Source organism: Podarcis pityusensis, assembly GCF_964106645.2.
Source record: "Podarcis pityusensis genome assembly, chromosome: 2".
Classification (NCBI taxonomy): domain Eukaryota; kingdom Metazoa; phylum Chordata; class Lepidosauria; order Squamata; family Lacertidae; genus Podarcis; species Podarcis pityusensis.
This window is the reverse complement of record NC_138029.1, coordinates 119,511,073-119,529,013: the sequence shown is the minus strand read 5'-3', so window position 1 is coordinate 119,529,013 and position 17,941 is coordinate 119,511,073. Positions and strand designations below refer to the sequence as shown.

The window sequence follows — 17,941 nt, the reverse complement described above, 5'->3', positions numbered from 1 at the left end:
AGCTGGAATCCCGGGAACTGTAGTTCTCCCTCTGGCGGAGCTACAGTTCCCGGCACCCTCTGCAAACTACAGTTCCCAGGGTTCTTTGGGTGCGCTTCCAGCCGGCGAGGGTGGGCGGGGTGGCGGCGGCGGCTGGAGAGCCATTTCCTTTCTGCTCGCACGGCCGGCGAGGCTCCACCTCTTCCTCGAGAAGCTGGATTTTGAATTTCCCAACGCAGGGGGCTGCCTCCGCCGGAGAAGCAGCGCTTTCCCAAGCCCGATCGCCGGTGGTATCCCAGGTGAGGGTCTCCGGAAGGAGGGCCGGGAGGCGGAGGAGGGGTCTGGCGGGGCTGGGAAGGGGGGCGAGGCTGGAAATGGGGTCCCCGGGTCGGGGCGGTGCAATGGTGCGCCCTCGCCTCCCCAGCTCGGCTCAGAGGCGGAAAGGGCGGTCGGAGATGGCCGGGAACACAACTTGAAACGATGCGGTTAATGCAGGGTTAATCTGGCGCAGGAACAATCCCCCAACGCTCATACCCTCCCAACATTTCTCCAATGGCATCATCATCATCATTTTATGATTTATGGGTTTCCCCAGCCACACTGGGCGGCTTCCCACATACATAAAAAAACATTTTAAAACTTCCCTGTGCTGGGCTGCCTTCAAATGTCTTCTAAAGGTTGTATATAGTTACTGATCTCCTGGGGGGGGGGGGGAGGTCGCAAAACTCCGTTACTCTCCAACATTGAAAATAGAGGCATCCCAATGAAAAGTGGGATCAAATCAGACATGGGGGCAGCTTCTGCAAATCCAGGACTGTCCCTGGAAAATATGGACGCTCGGAGGGTCTGTAAGACTGGCACTGCCGCACAACAGCAGTGAGTTTTGTGTGGAGCCCTTTGAAGACTAAAGGGTCTATTTTGGCCTTAGGCACGTTTGTGGAACTTCCACTAGCTCATTTTGTTTTTAAAGTTGGGTTTTTAAATTATTATTATTATTATTACATTGATGGCCACCTTTATTTTCAAAGGGTCTCCAGTTGGTTTGCCTGGTTCTCCTCTTGCCCATTCCATCCTCTCAACAACGCTGTGAGGTGGGTTAGGCTAAGAGATGGGGACTGGCCCAAGGTCACCCAGTGAACCTCATGGCTGAGTGGGGATTTGAATCTGGATCTCCCAGGTCTTAGTCCAACACTCTTAACCATTACACTGCACAGGGTTTTTAATTGTTGTGATCCTCCCTGGGACCTTAGGACAAAGGGTTTGTGAGGGTTTGTTTGTTTGTTTGTTTCACAATTGAGCGGTATACAGTGATACCTCGGTTTTCGAACGTCTCCTTTTACAAACGCCGTAAACCCGGAAGTAAATGCTTCGGTTTTCGAACACGCCTCAGAAGTCGAACATGCCGCGCGGCTTCTGCTGAGTGCAAGATCCTGAGGCCTAGCTGCCGGCTGTTGAGTCCTGAGCACGGAGGTGATATTTGGGCTTATTTGGTGACTCTCTTGCAACCGATTTGTTTTTGTGACTGTGTGCAATCAAATCTCTGCTCATCTCATCTCAGGATCCCTCTGCCAATCACCCCTTTGCTGTGAGAAATGGATAACAGCTGCAAAGCCAAGAGAACCATTAACAGAACAACAATAGAGGTGAAGAAGGAAATTATTTCCAAACATGAAAGTGGTGCCCGTGTACGTGACCTGGCAAGGCAGTTTGGTATAGCCAAATCGACAATTTGTACCATCTTAAAAAATAAAAAAGCCATTAAAGGAGCCAACGTTGCAAGAGGCGTTAAAACACTTACAAAACAAAGAACGCAGACCATTGAGGAAGTGGAAAAATTGCTTTTCATATGGATAACCGAAAAACAGCTGGCCGGTGACAGCATTTCTGAGAGCCTGATCTGTGAAAAAGCTTTACGTTTGCATGCTGACCTCGTCAGAAACATCCCTGGAGCAAGTGAGGGTGAGATTTTCAAGGCAAGCAGAGGCTGGTTTGATAATTTTAAGAGGAGAAGTGGGATACACATTTCGGCGAGACACGGTGAAGCTGCCATTGCCAACAGAGAAGACGCCGACCAATTTGTTTTGGAATTTCAAGATTACGTAGAGGCTGAGGGTTTCCTTCCCCAACAAGTGTTCAACTGTGACGAGACAGGCCTCTTTTGGAAGAAAATGCCCAAGAGGACCTACATAACAGAGGAGGAGAAATCATTGCCAGGACACAAGCCCATGAAAGACAGGCTGACCCTTTTATTATGTGCGAACGCAAGTGGAGATTTCAAGCTGAAGCCTTTGCTGGTCTACCTTTCGGAGAACCCCAGGGTATTTAAGAAAAACAATGTCATCAAAAGCGAATTGCCTGTGATGTGGAGGGCAAACAGCAGAGCTTGGCTGACTAGGCGATTTTTCGTTGAGTGGGTTCACGAAGTGTTTGGGCCAAGCGTGAAAAAATACCTCCAGGACCAAAATCTTCCACTGAAGTGCCTGCTTGTTATGGATAACGCTCCAGCCCACCCTCCAGGATTGGCGGACGAGTTGATGGAAGAGTTTGGTTTTATCAGTGTCAAGTTTTTGCCCCCCAACACGACTCCCCTCATCCAGCCCATGGACCAGCAGGTCATGTCCAATTTTAAGAAGCTTTACACCAAAGCAGTGTTCCAAATGTGCTCTGAGGTGACCTCGGACCCTGAGCTAACCCTCAGAGAGTTCTGGAAGAACCGTTTCAATATCCTACATTGTTTACATCTCATAGACAAAGCATGGGGCGATGTGTCTCAGAGAACATTGAAGTCGGCATGGAAGGAATTGTGGCCGGCAGCTGTTCCTGAAGGTGTATTTGAGGATGTTGGAGAAGATGCTCCTGTTGTTGAGGATATTGTGTCTCTGGGGAAGTCCCTGGGCTTGGAAGTGAGCAGAGAGGATGTCGAGGAGTTAGTGGAGGACCACAAGACGGAGCTCACCACAGAAGAACTCCAGAACATTCTGATGGAGCAGCAACAGGCGGCCACTGAGGAATTGTCTGAGGAGGAGGAGGAAGAGAAGAGAAGAGAAAACGTTCCTACTGCACTGATCGAAGAAATGTGTGCGAAATGGGCTGAACTGCAAAGCTTTGTTGAAAAATATCACCCTGATGCCGCTGCTGTCAGTCATGCCACCAACACGTTCAATGATAGCGCTATGTCTCACTTTAGACAAATTTTAAAACAACGGAAAAGATCCGCTGAGTCTGAACCAGGTGTCAGCGGTGTAAAAAGGGAAGGCATGGCAGGACGGGAGTCAGCTAGAGGGATTCTGGAAGAGGGCTACAGGACACTTGAACAGCAGTCACCTTTTGTGATTATTGAAGGGGACTATCATCATCTTTGCAGGTAAGAAAAAAAAAATGACATTTCCGTTTTTATCATCTACAGTACTGTTTTTACACTAGTGGCCAAAATTGTGGAAACCTTTTGGGGAAAGTGTATTTCAAAGGTTTGGTGGCTCATAACACCACTTTTTGGGGGGAGTAATACCATAAAATCAGTGCTTTTTTCAGGGAGGGGGGACACAGGGGTATGCATACTCCTAAATATTTTGTGAATCTTTGTACTTTTCTCCATTTACTGTATTTATTTTTCCCAATTTGAACTATAATTTTCTTCAGACAAAATGAGAGTACCCCTAAACGTTTTTTCAGGAAAAAAAGCACTGCATAAAATTATATACCAATGGAAATATAATTTAATGAAGAGTGTAATGCAACAAAGTTTGTTCAGTTATCTGTATTCTATCAAAGGTTATAGCCAAATAACCAGAAAAAGGAGTGTTTAGAGAGCCAATCAGGTGTCATCTTGTTTTGGCAATGATGGCTCATGACACCACTTTTTTTGGAGTAATAACATAAAATTATATATCCGTGGAAAGATAATTTATTGAATAATGGATGTAATGAAGAAGCACCTGTCTGAGCTGCTGCCAGCCAGAGCAGGCGGCACAGAGCTAGGTGGGGTAATGGTCTGGCTCTGGATAATGCAGCTTACTGTGTCCTGTCTAAGCCATGTGTCACACCCTTAAAAATAATAAAAAAATAATTTTGAAAATTATTATTATTATTATTATTATTATTATTAATTGAACTTCTATATCGCCCTATACCCAGAGGTCTCAGGGTGGTTCACAGAACAAAATCAAAGTATAAAACCACAAAATATATACAGTGGTGCTTTGGTTCTCAATCTGTTCCAGAAGTTGGTTCCAAAACCAAGGTGCGCTTTCCCGTAGAAAGTAATGCAAAATGGATTAATCTTTTAAAAACAACCCATAAAACAGCAATTTAACATGAATATTACTATCTAATGAGACCATTGCTCCATAAAAATGAAAGCAATAAACAATGTACTGCAGTTACACAGTCATTCAATCAGTAGCTGAACTGGGTTCCACACAATCACAAAAATAAAAACTGAAAAACTGAAAAATATACAGTGGTACCTCTGGATGCGAACGGGATCCGTTCCGGAGCCCCGTTCGCATCCTGAAGTGAACGCAACCCCTGCGCGTGACATCATTTTGAGCATCTGCGCGAGCGGCGAAACACGGAAGTAACATGCTCCGTTACTTCCGGGTCGCCACGGAGCGCAACCCGAAAATGCTTCAACCCGAAGTATGACAGCACAGCAAAAACAGGCAGACGTTAGCATAACACTCAAAACGGAAGCGTAACACTCAGTTCAGAAGCATAACACTCAAAACGGAGCACGTTCAGCTTCCGAAAAAAGTTTGCAAACCGGAACACTTACTTCCAGGTTTGCTGTGTTTGGGTCCCAAGGCATTTGAGTACCAAGGTGCCGCTGTAATCAAAATCAAAATAATAACCCCCCTATAAATTTTATTTTATGTTTTATTACATCACACTTAGCCTTGAATCCCGTCTCGCCCTTTCTCACCCAGGCCTCATCAAGCTTGGTACGCGAGGCCACTAAGCTACCCAGGGACGACAATGAAAGAGGCGCTTGCCGCAGGCTCGGAAGATTTCAAGACGGGGGTGTTTGAAGAGGCTGTTCCTCACCACAGCCCACCTCACCTGGAGCCCCAGGAGATCAAGGTGGAGCCAGAGGAAAGGCCTCTCCACTCCTGGGATGCTCAGTGGCAGGGCTGCCCTCCGGGAGACGAGCCCTCGCATTCCACGTGGGACGCTGCTCGGCCGTCGGGGGACGAGACCCCTCCGGTTATCCCGGACGTCCGCCGGGAGCCTGCCGGGAAGGGGAGGGCGAAGCACGTCCCGGCCTTCCGAGACGGAGACTGGAAGATCTCCAGGACCCTGAAACCAGGAGACCCAAACGGGAAGGGCGATGTCCCGAGTGGAGGCAACATCGACACGGAGGCCAAGCGCCAGCGTTTCCGGGGTTTCCGCTACTGGGAGGCCGAGGGGCCTCGCACGGCCTGCGACCGGCTCCAGGAGCTGTGCTACGGCTGGCTGAAGCCGAAGAGGCACACCAAGGAGCAGATCTTGGAGCTGGTGGTCTTGGAGCAGTTCCTGGCCGTCCTGCCGCCAGAGATCCAGACCTGGGTGAGGGATGGTCGCCCCGAGACCTGCGACCAGGCAGTGGACCTGGCAGAAGCCTTCTTGCTGAGGCCTCAAGAGGTAGGGAGCGGGTGGGAAGGGCAGCTGAGGGGTTTGGGGGGGGTGGGAAAACTTCCTCGGGGGAATATGACAGGGTGGTGGCGTGGGTACAAGGAGCAGGGAGCCTGGACCCACATGGGCAAGGACACAAGCTCACCCAGTGAGTGGGGATTCGAATCCGGGTCTCAATAACAACAACAACATATTATTTATACCCCACCCATCTGACTGGGTTTTCCCAGCCACTCTGGGCGGCTTCCAACAGAATTTTAAAATACAATAATCTATTAAACATTAAAAGCTTCCCTAAACAGGGCTAGGGACGCGGGTGGCGCTGTGAGTTAAACCACAGAGCCTAGGACATGCCGATCAGAAGGTTGGCATTGCGAATCCCTGCAACGGTGTGAGCTCCCATTGCTCAGTCCCTGTTCCTGGCAACCTAGCAGTTCGAAAGCACGTCAGAGTGCAAGTAGATAAATAGGTACCACTCTGGCGGGAAGGTAAACGGCGTTTCCGTGCGCTGCACATGACCCGGAAGCTGTACGCCGGTTCCCTCGGCCAATAAAGCGAGATGAGCGCCGCAACCCCAGAGTTGGTCATGACTTGACCTAATGGTCAGGGGTCCCTTTACCTTTACCTTTAAACAGGGCTGCCTTCAGATGTCTTCTAAAAGTCTGGTAGTTGTTGTTCTCTTTGACATCTGGTGGGAGGGCATTCCACAGGGCGGGTGCCACTACCGAGAAGGCCTTCCTGGTTCCCTGTAACTTGGCTTCTCGCAGTGAGGGAACCACCAAAGGCCCTCTGCACTGGATCTTGGTGTCTGGGCTGAACGATGGGGGTGGAGATGCTCCTTCAGGTATACTGGACCGAGGCCATTTAGGGCTTTCAAGGTCAGCACCAACACTTTGAATTGTTCTCAGAAACGTACTGGGAGCCAATGTAGGTCTTTCAAGACCAGTGTCTTTCAAAACTCTCTTAACAGTTACGCTATACTGGGTTTTAAATTGTTGTGATCCTCCCTAGGACCTTAAGGTGAAGGTTTGAGAACCCATTCATCAGTTGCTCAGTCTCTCTCCCTTCCACACAATAAAATCAAAACACATCCAGCTCACATTTAAAAGCACCCGACTTCTCCCCAAATAATCCTGGGAATTGTTGGTTGTTGAGGGTGCTGGGAATTGTAGCTGTGTCGGGGGCGGGGGAACTACACTTCCCATGATACTTTTAGGGAAGTCTTTGTGTAGAGCTGCTCTCCATTGCTCACAAAAGACCCATTCATTCTTACTGGGAGGGAAAAAAACAATGGTGTGTTGTGAGAGGAAAGTGGATAGAGAGAAGTTTTTTCTCTTGTCATAATCCTGGCCTGCTAGATGTTGGCAGGCAGGGTTGAGGGAACAGCAATACAGTGGTGCCCCGCAAGGCGAATGCCTCGCAAGACGAAAAACCCGCTAGACGAAAGGGTTTTCCGTTTTTCGATGCGCTTCGCAAGACGAATTTCCCTATGGGCTTGCTTCGCAAGACGAAAACATCTTGCGAGTCTTGCGATTTTTTTCGCTCCCCCCCCTTTTTCTAAGCCGCTAATAGCTTTTTAGCCGCTAAGCCTTTAATAGCCGCTAATAGCGCTAAGCCGCTAATAGGGTTGCTTCGCAAGACGAAAAAACCGCTAGACGAAGAGACTCGCGGAACGGATTATTTTTGTCTTGCGAGGCACTACTGTATCTGAAGAGAGCCGCAGCATTTGGACCTTTTTTAGTTTAGACAAAAAGTGAGCATGGCCAGTCTCTCTTTTGATTCGTTCAGGCTCCCAATTCTGAGGCCGGATCCACAAAACCACATCTCATTCTTGACTGAAACGGTTGGTCAAGACTACTACCCATAGCTGTCAACGTTTCCCTTTTTTTAAGGGAAATTCCCTTATTCCGAATAGGATTCCTCGCAAGAAAAGGGAAAAGTTGACAGCTGTACTTCTACGTGAACCTAGGGGGTGGGCTGTCTTTTCCTTCTTGAGGGGCGCATTCCCTTCTGAGGGCCACGCTCCAGAGGCAGAAGTGAGAGGAACAATGGATTCAAAATTTATTTTTATATAGGACGGTGGGCTAGTTTCTGCGCAAACTCACATACCCCTCTCTAATCCAGACATGATCAGAGCTCAAGAACACATCATGGAGGGAGAGAGGAGCAGAGGCTACGAGGGGAGTTGCTCACCCCTGCCTTGGACTGTGATTTGTTTTTTTCTCCATTTATATCCCACCACCTTCTCCAAGGAGCTCAAGGTGCTGCACATGGCATCTTCCCCTCCTTTTTTCATCCCCACAACAACACTGTGAGGTAGGTTAGGCCTAGAGGCAGCGACTGGCCTGAGGTCACCCAGCGATCTTCCATGGCGAAGTGGAGATTTGAACCCTGGTCTGCCAGGTCCTGTTCTGGTGGCACCTGGCTCTCAGTACGACAGTTGTGGTCTGCGGGGGGCATAGGCCGGAGTCTGAATTGGACAGCCTGCTGTTGTGTCTTAATAACGGGGGTCACATTTGGCTGTTTTAGGATCTGGACACGTACGACGAAGTGGTTGTGGGCCTGTCGGATGGAGACCAGGCTTTGATGGAGACCGAGGTGAAGGAAGAGGTCGACGACAGCCCCAGCTCGCCAGGTAAGGCTTTCTTGCCTCTTAAATTCTGTGCTTTCCGAAGGCAGCTTTGGTTGAAAAGAGCCTGGCTGCTGCGTCAGGCCAGATATGATACAATACAATAATCTTTATTGTCATTGTGCCATACAGAACAATGAAATTGAAAAATCTGCATAAGACATTCAAAACCCAACAAGCCTGCTATCCCAGCCTGGTTAGCCCCCTAAAAACTTTGATACCCCATCTTTAAATACAAGATACTCCCCTACAGACTCCTTAAAGGTAAAGGTAAAGGGACCCCTGACCATTAGGTCCAGTCGTGACAGACTCTGGGGTTGCAGCGCTCATCTCGCTTTATTGGCCGAGGGAGCCGGCGTACAGCTTCTGGGTCATGTGGCCAGCATGACTAAGCCGCTTCTGGTGAACCAGAGCAGTGCACGGAAACGCCGTTTACCTTCCCACCGGAGCGGTACCTATTTATCTACTTGCACTTTGAGGTGCTTTCGAACTGCTAGGTTGGCAGGAGCAGGGACCGAACAATGGGAGCTCACCCCGTCACGGGGATTCAAACCGCCAACCTTCTGATCGGCAAGCCTTAGGCTCTGTGGTTTAACCCACAGTGCCACCCGCGTCCCGTACAGACTCCTTACAATGCATTTAAAACCAACATCGCATTTGGGTAGAAGCTGTTTCTCAGGCAGCTAGTCCTAGTCTTTCTAACCCCTGTACCAGAAGGCAGAAGCTGAAAGAGATCATTTCCGGGGTGCTCACTATCTCTGAAACTTTCTTATGGCACCTGGAAGCGTAGATTTGATCCAAGGTGGGAAGAATGCACCCAATTATTCTCTCCGCAGTCTTTACAACCCTGGACAGCTTTGTTTTTCCCCTGACCGTGCAGTTCCCAAACCACACACACACACCATAAGTTAATACACTCTCAACAGTACAATGGTAAAATGCCATCAACAGGTCCTTTGACAGCCCCACCCTGTTCAGGATCCTGATCTCCCATTGGCAACCAGGGGAGCCCACAAGCAGCACCCAAAGGCAACAGCACTCCTCCTCTGTGGTTTACATCTGTTGTCGTTGTTGTTGTTTTATTGAATAAAAACCACAATATATATATTCAAAATAAAAACAACAACCCAATAATACCCCCCCAAAAAAGAGGCACATTTTAAAAGAGTATAGGATGTCATCAGGTCAACCAAAGGCCTGGTTAAAAAGGAACATTTTTGACAGCGCCTAAAGGTGTATAATGAAGGAGCCAGGCGAACTTCCCTGGGGAGAGCATTCCATAGACAGGGAGCCACTGCAGAGAAGGCCCTGTTCTCGCCTTGCCACCCTCTGGACCTCTCATGGAGGAGGCACAGAAAGAAGGTCCTCAGAGGATGATCTCAGGGTCTGGGAAGGTTCATATGGAAAGAGGCATTGCGGTCCTGAGCCATCTAAGGCTTTATAAGCCAAAGCCAGCACTTTTAACTGGGCCCGGAAATGGGACCCCTGTCTGAAATGATCTGGGAGGCTTTGACTGTGATAGGGAGGAAACAGGAAGGGAGGGTAAAAAGGATAAAGGTGGCAATGTAAAATCATTAAAAAGGCCTGAGAAAAGGCATATAAAGATTGGAAAGGAATGTGAAAAATGATTGTTGTTTAAAAAAAATGAAGTTACGATATTGAGATGTACGGGTCTTGATGGACTTATTGAACGAAATACTTTGTTCCTGTACTTAAGAGTGGACGCCAGGCCAAGACCAGCCAGCTCCCACAAAAGGAAGACTCCTCTGCCAGAGAAGATGAAGAAGACTGGCAAAATAAACTCTTGAACTATGCAGGACAAATCAGTTAACTTGAAACCCAAGAAAAGAAAGAGGACTTTGAATTTTATAAAAAGGGGCAAATGTTTAATGCATATCTTTTAAGCATTGTGTATAGATTTTTACATTAGTCTAACTTCTAAAAGTCACTTGTAACAAGTTTAAAATTGTTTTAGGTTTAAAATTGGGTTATTAGGAATCTAAGGTTTAAAGGATGTGTGTGAACGAGTACTAAACAATGGAACCAAGAGGGGGAGTGGAGGGAAGTCAAGCAAAAAGTATGGTTTAAAAATTTGTTTATGATGTTTTCTTTCTCTTTCTGCATTATAGTTGCTATTTTTATTTTTGTTTTTGTTGTTACTTTTGGAAAATTAATAAAATGTTATCAAAAGAAAAAAGAAAAAATAATAATTGGGCCCAGAAACTAATTGGTAGCCAGTGCAATCGGATCAGTATAATAGGCTCAAACCGCCTTGCTCCGGTGAGCAACCTGGCCGCTGAATTCTGCACTACCTGAAGTTTCCGAAATGTCTTCAGAGGCAGCCCTACGTATAACGCATTGCAGTAATCTAACCTTGAGGTTACCAGCACATAGACAATAGTAGTTAGGCTATTCTTGTCCAGATAGGGCTGTAGCTGGGCCAGCAGCCGAAGCTGATGGAAGGCACTCTGGGCCACTGAGACCACCTGAGCCTCAAGGAACAGCAAAGTTGATATCCAAAGGCATTTGCCATCTCTGACTATGGCAGGAGAACGTAACCATTGTGACTTGGGTTCATGGTATCCCTGCAGAAATCCCCTGAGCATGGGCAGTCCTCTCTGCATTATTTTTGCTCACAGCTGTTGGAAGGACATAACACACAATGGAAATGTTAGTGTTTGAAGTCCTAAATGATCTGAAATAATAAATAAATCATATAATTATTTTTTTATTTATACCCCGCCCTTCCCGGTTCAGAAAACCGGGCTCAGCGTGGCCGACAACAAATTCAAACCATTTAATTGATGCAACAAAAAACATCATAAAATACAGTATAAAACGTGTATAACAATAAATTCAGAATTCAAAAATCTATTTAGGGGGGAAATCCATCCAATAAACATTAGATGATCACCAGGGCTAGCTGGCTAAGTTAGGCCTATTTGGGCCAGCGAGGAGACCAGGGGAGAATTAGCTGTGGGATCCCAGAGCGGGTAATCTTCATAAAAAGGGGAGGGAAGGAAGGGGAATAAAAGATCCTGCTAAGTTCAGATTGAAAGCCAGGCGGAATAGCTCTGTCTTACAGGCCCTGCGGAAAGAAGTTAAATCCTGCAGGGCCCTGGTCTCATGGGACAGAGCATTCCACCAGGTCGGAGCCATCACTGAGAAGGCCCTGGCCCTGGTGGAGGATAATCTGACTTCCTTAGGGCCCGGGACCTCTAAACTATGGTTATTCATGGACCTTAAGGTCCTCCATGGGGCATACCAGGAGAGGCGGTCCTGTAGATACGAGGGCCCTAGGCTAGGATAGCATTAGTGGTTTTTGCTGCTGCATTACACCGTTGGCTCATGTCCAGCATGTGGTCTCTCTGCTTTCTACTTCCTCCATAGCATAATTCTTCCATGCATAATTCTATACACTTCTGTAATGTTGCCTCTTACACCTCCTTTTTCTACGGGGCAGACCAGGAGAGGCGGTCTTGTAAATACGAGGTCCCTAGGCCCCCTCCTTCGCTACAGACCATCTTCTTGTTTTAGTGGTGTTCAATAATCAAAGCTTCGTTAACTTGGAAGGCCTTACAGATCGGGCTTGGGATGTTGCACGAGTGGAAGCAATGGGACTTTCCCTCCTTCTGCCCCCCCCCCCAAATCTGCTCTGGAGGGCTGGGCGAACCCCTATAATAACAATAATAATTTATTATTTCTACCCCGCCCATTTGGCCGAGTTTCCCCAGCCACTCTGGGCAGCTCCCAACAGAATTAATGATATTTTATTTTTTTTAAGCGATACAACATCAGACACTAAAAACTTCCCTAAACAGGGCTGCCTTCAGACGTTTTCTAAAAGTCAGTTGTTTATTTCTCTGACATTTGATGGGAGAGTGGGCACCACTACCGAGAAGGCCCTTTGCCTAGAACAGGCGTAGGGGGTTTGCAGGGTAGGAGACGGGGGGACATGGTGCTGCGCAAGCAATTTAATTCCACGTTGAATCCCGCTCTATACGCAATTCATTTCCATGTACTAAATTCTATTGCAGTTTCTGCACCCTTGTAGAAGTCTGTACCGGCTTGCACGGTGTTCCGTTCTGAGGTGGACTGCCGCAATAAAACGCTGTTCTCTTCTGCTCCAGGACATGAAATATTGTTGGATGAAAGCGGAAAGGAAGCGCGGCATGTGTCCGCCGAAGAATCGGAGTCCGATATGGAAGAGGAAGAATGTGAGATGGAAGAAGGGAGCTTTGGCGATCCGGGCGGAGCAGAGGGACACATGGCAAACGAAATCCAAGTCTGGAAGATCACGGGGCCCCAGAGCTTGCAGGAGGGCGTGGGCAGACACGTGTGCCCCGTTTGCGAGAGAGCGTTCACTCGCAAATCGAGCCTCAACCGACACCTGATAATCCACTCGGGAGAGAAGCCCTACAGGTGTCTTGACTGCGGGAAGGGCTTCAACCGCAGGACCAACCTGATGGCTCACGAGGCCGTCCACACCGAAGAGAAGTCCTACCAGTGCTCAGAGTGCGGGGAGAGCTTCAAGCCGAAATGGGGCATTGCCCCGTACCAGGTGGATCCCACGGGGGAGAAGGTCTACAAGTGCCTGTCGTGCAAGAAGAACGTCCGGCAGACGGGCAGCGTGATGAGCTGGCGGCTGCTGAACGAGCAAGGGAAGGAGATCCAGCCACAGCCCTCGGACGCGCCGGGCCCCGAGAAGGAGGAGAACGTCCCCGAGCACCAGAACGAACCTGAGATCGATCTGGGGAAGGACGTGTCCGTGGGAACGATCGAGTCGGTGATCGTTCCGGGTGGCGACCTTTGCTTCATCAAGACCCCGGCGAAGCTGTACAAGGGGAAGCGGATGAGCCCCTGCCCCGTGTGCGGCAAGGTCTTTGCCACGCAGTCGAGCGTCAACCGGCACCAGAGGATCCACACGGGGGAGAAGCCCTACAAGTGTTCCTACTGCGGGAAGAGCTTCAACCAGAAGACCAGCCTGCTCACCCACGAAGTCATCCACACCGAGGAGAAGCCGTACCAGTGCTCCGACTGCGGGAAGAGCTTCCGGCACTCGTCGGGCCTTCAAGTGCACCAGAGGATGCACACGGGAGAGAAGCCGTACACCTGCCTGGTCTGCCGCAAGAGCTTCAGCCAGCGGGCGCACGTGATCAAGCACATCGTGAGGAAGCACAAGGGGGAGAAACCCTCGTCCTACGTCTCTCAGCCGTCTGAGAGCTGAGGCGTGTGTCCCCTCCGGCCTCCCGGACTAAGATACAAGAGCAGACTGCAGTCTTAGCGTAGTTTGTTTAGGTGTAAGAATCCCCGCCCGTTCAGGATCCGTTCCTGACTTTTTGGGACTGGACATGCCTCTTTCTTGGAAAGAGAAAAATCCCAGGCCAGTGTACTCCAGCAGAGTCACAACAGGCACACTCCTCTGAGGGAATTTGACTGTGCCGCTATATTAGATTTGCTAAATCGCACTTAGTCTCCGGATGGGCAGCATTTGTTGCCGTCTCGTGGAGGCCAACCGGAAAGAGGGAAAACCTCTGCAGTGAATCGCTTGCGAGTCCTGCCCCTGCTCACTAGTGTACCCTGATGCCCAGTATGGGAACTGCAGCGATAATTAACACCAGAGCTTTTCGGTTGCCAGACATCCACCTCTGTATATGGTTAGGTTGCTGCTGTGCCAGTAAATGTTGGTTGGTGGACATCTGTGGATGCGCAGAGGGAATATACCTCTTTGGGCTATGAAGAACTTGTTGCAATTCCATCCTCCACCCCCATCAATGATTTCTCTATATTCGGAATGGATGGGGCACGAGGAATACAGTGACAGTTTTCTCTGTGTTAACTGGTCATGGACAACTTGCAACATGCAACTAGTCCTATATAGTTTCTGTGTGTTTTAGTAACTTGACGTCGGATTATGTCTCTGCTGCAAAGTTTTGGTAACTTGGGCTTTGAGCCTCGCAGGTGGGGCTCACCTCTGTGGGTGTACGTAGCAGTGGGCGGCTGATTCATTAGGGCAGCTGCTTATTGGGTCTGGCAGGGCAGAAGGCTGGGAGAGCCAGTCTAGTTCTAGTTTCCCCCTATTCTTCCTGCTCTGCAAGGAGAACACTGTGTGTGCAGGTGGGTGTCGCTGAGGACCGACTGAGTTTGGTGGAGCATTGACCCCACCCCCATTTCCCCTAGTGGGCCAGCCTGTGTTGCCTGCTGCCTGCCGTCTTACAGATTGCTCAGAGGAGTGTCCCACGCTGCCCTCAGTCCATTTCTGCCCTTGTAGAACTCAGCGGGAGGGTGGGGACAAAAGCAGAATTAGTTGGCTCCACCTATTCCAACTCTATGATTCTCTCGTTGGCTCTGGCGCCACCTGCTGTTGGGCTCCTTTCCTCCCGCCCCACCACAGCCACTGACCATTACTCCCCTTAAGTAGTTCTAGGATTGCAACCCTAGTCTTTTGGGTAGCGAGGGTGCCGTGTAGTATTTTTTATTAAAGTTTAACTCGTGTATGAAATGTACGCAGGCAGCCCCGGGTTGAGTCCCCCACCCCCGGCGTCACCCCTTAAAGAAGTGTCTCGGGTGGAACAATAAGCCTTGGAGCATTTTTTTTTTAAAGAATAAAATAGTATTTTGTATCAAAGTAATAGTTTAGTTAGTTTATTATCTGCATCCCGCTTTTCTACTACAATAATTAAAGCGGGTTACAATTTATGTAAAAAATAAAATAGGCTGGGAAATAATTTTTAACCATACCTTGCAAAATTGTACACCTTTCAAGCAGTTAAAGAACTGTCCCTTTAAAGATATCACTAGATTGGCCAGCTGACTTGGTGTGAAGCAAGCTTTGTGTGTTCCCTTTGAGGACAATTTAGGGCAGCTTTCCAAAAATCCCCTCTGGATTAGTCTTTCCTGTTCTTGGTGGACTTCCAGATGTTTTAATTCTGCCGGCTGGCGCCGGTGGGAGTCGTAGTTCAAACATCGGGGGAGGCACCTGGTTGGGGAAGGCCGCGTTACATACTGGGCAGAGCCACGCCACCCATTTAAAGCACAACCGACGCACATTTTGAGCACATCACTTCCCCCAAATAATCCCTCAAACTGTAGCTTGTTAAGGTAAAGGTAAAGGGACCTCTGACCATTAGGTCCAGTCGTGACCGACTCTGGGGTTGCGCACTCATCTCACTCGATAGGCCAAGGGAGTCGGCGTTTGTCCGCAGACAGCTTCCAGGTCATGTGGCCAGCATGACTAAGCCGCTTCTGGCGAACCAGAGCAGCGCACGGAAATGCTGTTCACCTTCCCGCTGGAGTGGTACCTATTTATCGACTTGCACTTTGACGTGCTTTCGAACTGCTAGGTTGGCAGGAGCAGGGACCGAGCAACGGGAGCTCACCCCGTCGTGGGGATTCGAACCGCCGACCTTCTGATCGGCAAGTCCGAGGCCCTGTGGTTTAACCCACAGCGCCACCCGCATCCCTTGTAGCTTGTTAAAGGTGCAGGGAATTGTAGCTCCGTGGTGGTGGGGAACTACATTTCCCATGATTCTGTTGGGAAAGCCATGTGCTTTAAATGGACGGTGTAGATCTTCACAGTGCCGCCCTGCAGTAAATTTCATGTCTTTGTCCATGGTGAAAGCAGATGGATAAATAGCCATCCATATATTGTTGGTGTTGTGCTTTCAAACAGTTATGGCGCACAGATCTACAATTTACAGGGCAGGTTTACAGAGATGTAAGTCTTACTCAGTTCAATGGGGCTTACTCCAAGGCGAATGTGTATCAGATTGCAGCCTGAAGCAAAATTGCTTAATTTATGGAGTGCTTGTTTAAAAAAAAGACTGCGGCAGGAGGCACATGAAAATGACTTTCTGGAAAGTGTTCACAAATTGCTTCACTTGGATCTTATCAGAAGTTTTCTGTCACAATGTTTGCCAGTGTTTTCTCTCTCTCTCTCTCTGCATGGGAAGGTGAGAAACACCTTGAGGGATTTCTGTGTGGGAGAGACAGCCTGTGAACTACTCATGAAATAAACAATGAAACTAACACCAGCCTCCTAATTGGGTTCCAGATCTCCACAGGTTTGATTTTATCCATGAAGAGTATTATACCCTCTTTAGCTCCCAAGAGGGCTTATTATTAAAACACACCCAGAGATGTGATTATAATGGAGACAAAATGTGGCCATGCGTGGACAGCTCCTGCTTAGGGTGTCATGCATCTAAGAATATTAATAATAATTTTATTATTTATACCGCACCCGTTGTTCCAAGATATCCCATTCCATTCCCCGCCTCTGGGTTTCCATTGTCCACAGGGGTTCAGTTCCTAGCCCACTGAGCATGCTTGCAGTGTGCAAGCCTAACCATGTCTACTCAGAAGTAAAAGGTAAAGGGACCCCTGACCAGGTCCAGTCGCGGCCAACTCTGGGATTGCGCGCTCATCTCGCTTTATTGGGAGCCGGCGTACAGCTTCTGGGTCATGTGGCCAGCATGACTAAGCCGCTTCTGGCGAACCAGAGCAGCGCACAGAAACGGCGTTTACCTTCCCGCCAGAGCGGTACCTATTTATCTACTTGCACTGTGACGTGCTTTCGAACTGCTAGGTTGGCAGGAGCAGGGACTGGACAGCGGGAGCTCACCCCGTCACGGGGATTCGAACTGCCGACCTTCTGATCAGAAGTCCTAGGCTCTGTGGTTTAACCCACAGTGCCACCCACGTCCCATAGTGCAAGCCATAAGCTTCCTTTAGGCGGTCTCCAGCATTGCATCAAAAATTCCTACAGGTTTTTAATTGTACTTTTATCCCTTTATTTCTTGTCTTGTATTAGAATTTTTGAATTCAAAATTGCAATAAAATACTATGTAAGAAATTAAAGTCATAATGAGAATATCATTAAATGGTCTGCTGGCTTCACAAAGAAACAATTCCTAGCACCTTCAGCAAACTGCAGTTCCCAGGATTCTCCATGATTATTAAAGTATGCTTTAAATCATGGCATTGATGATTGTGACCTGTAGCAGGAACCCCCCCACCCCAATCATTCTGTTTGTACAAACTTCACACACACTCACACACTACATACGCCACTCTTCTGTTATAAATTCATAGAAAAATCAACCATACATTGGATTTGCACTGTTCCATTTTTATTTTACTCCATATGACAAGGACTATCAAAAGGGGGTGGCTTGGTTCTGGTCAGCCATAATCCCTTCACCATCCCAGCACATCCACAGGAGCCCTGCCCAGTTGCTATGCCAACCCTGATGATCCCAGACAGAAGACAATCAAGATCACAAAGAACTTGCATATGGGAGTGGATTCAGCATGGACTGAAACAAAGGACAATGATCAGATCTTCTCTCTGGGGGCAGGAAACTGCAAACTCCCCTTTGTCTCCTGGAAGTGACTCATGGGGAGGGGGAAAGGAAGAACCAGCCAGGTGACAGGACACTCAGGTTACCACCAACTCCTCCCTCAACCCCTCCTTTCTGTAATGTATGCATGATGTTTCTGGGGGTGGGCTTGACCTAGAGGAGGGGAATTTCAAAAGTTTTTATAAGACCTTGCACACTATTTTTCTTTGTCTTTCCTCTCACCTGCAAGTGAGCGGAGCACCCTGTCGCGACAGTCTTTCTTCAATAAAGACCAAACCTACAGGCTGCTGATTTGCTTCAATTTACTCTGGTTGGTGTCTTTACTTTTTGTCCAAGGGAGCCCTCGGATTTTTCCGGTAAC

The 17,941-nt window shown here is 48.5% G+C and overlaps 1 protein-coding gene and 1 long non-coding RNA gene across 3 annotated transcripts in view; one reads left to right on the top strand and one right to left on the bottom strand.

The window, feature by feature from the left end:
* The window catches only part of LOC308470219, a 149,715-nt gene that overhangs the window by 95,707 nt on the left and 36,067 nt on the right, over window positions 1-17,941 (bottom strand). The window lies entirely within an intron of this gene.
* LOC308469327 (uncharacterized protein) lies at window positions 103-16,246 on the top strand. Of its 2 annotated transcripts, XM_080991583.1 has the most exons (5): window positions 103-278; window positions 1,538-3,343; window positions 4,905-5,598; window positions 8,119-8,224; window positions 12,349-16,246. In XM_080991583.1, exons 2-5 carry the CDS (start codon window positions 1,572-1,574, stop codon window positions 13,443-13,445), a joined length of 3,669 nt encoding a protein of 1,222 aa, XP_080847709.1. In that variant the 5' UTR covers window positions 103-278; window positions 1,538-1,571; the 3' UTR covers window positions 13,446-16,246. The 2 variants fall into 2 exon arrangements, with proteins under 2 accessions (XP_080847709.1, XP_080847710.1); XM_080991584.1 differs by lacking the exon at window positions 1,538-3,343 and having other exon boundaries at window positions 110-278.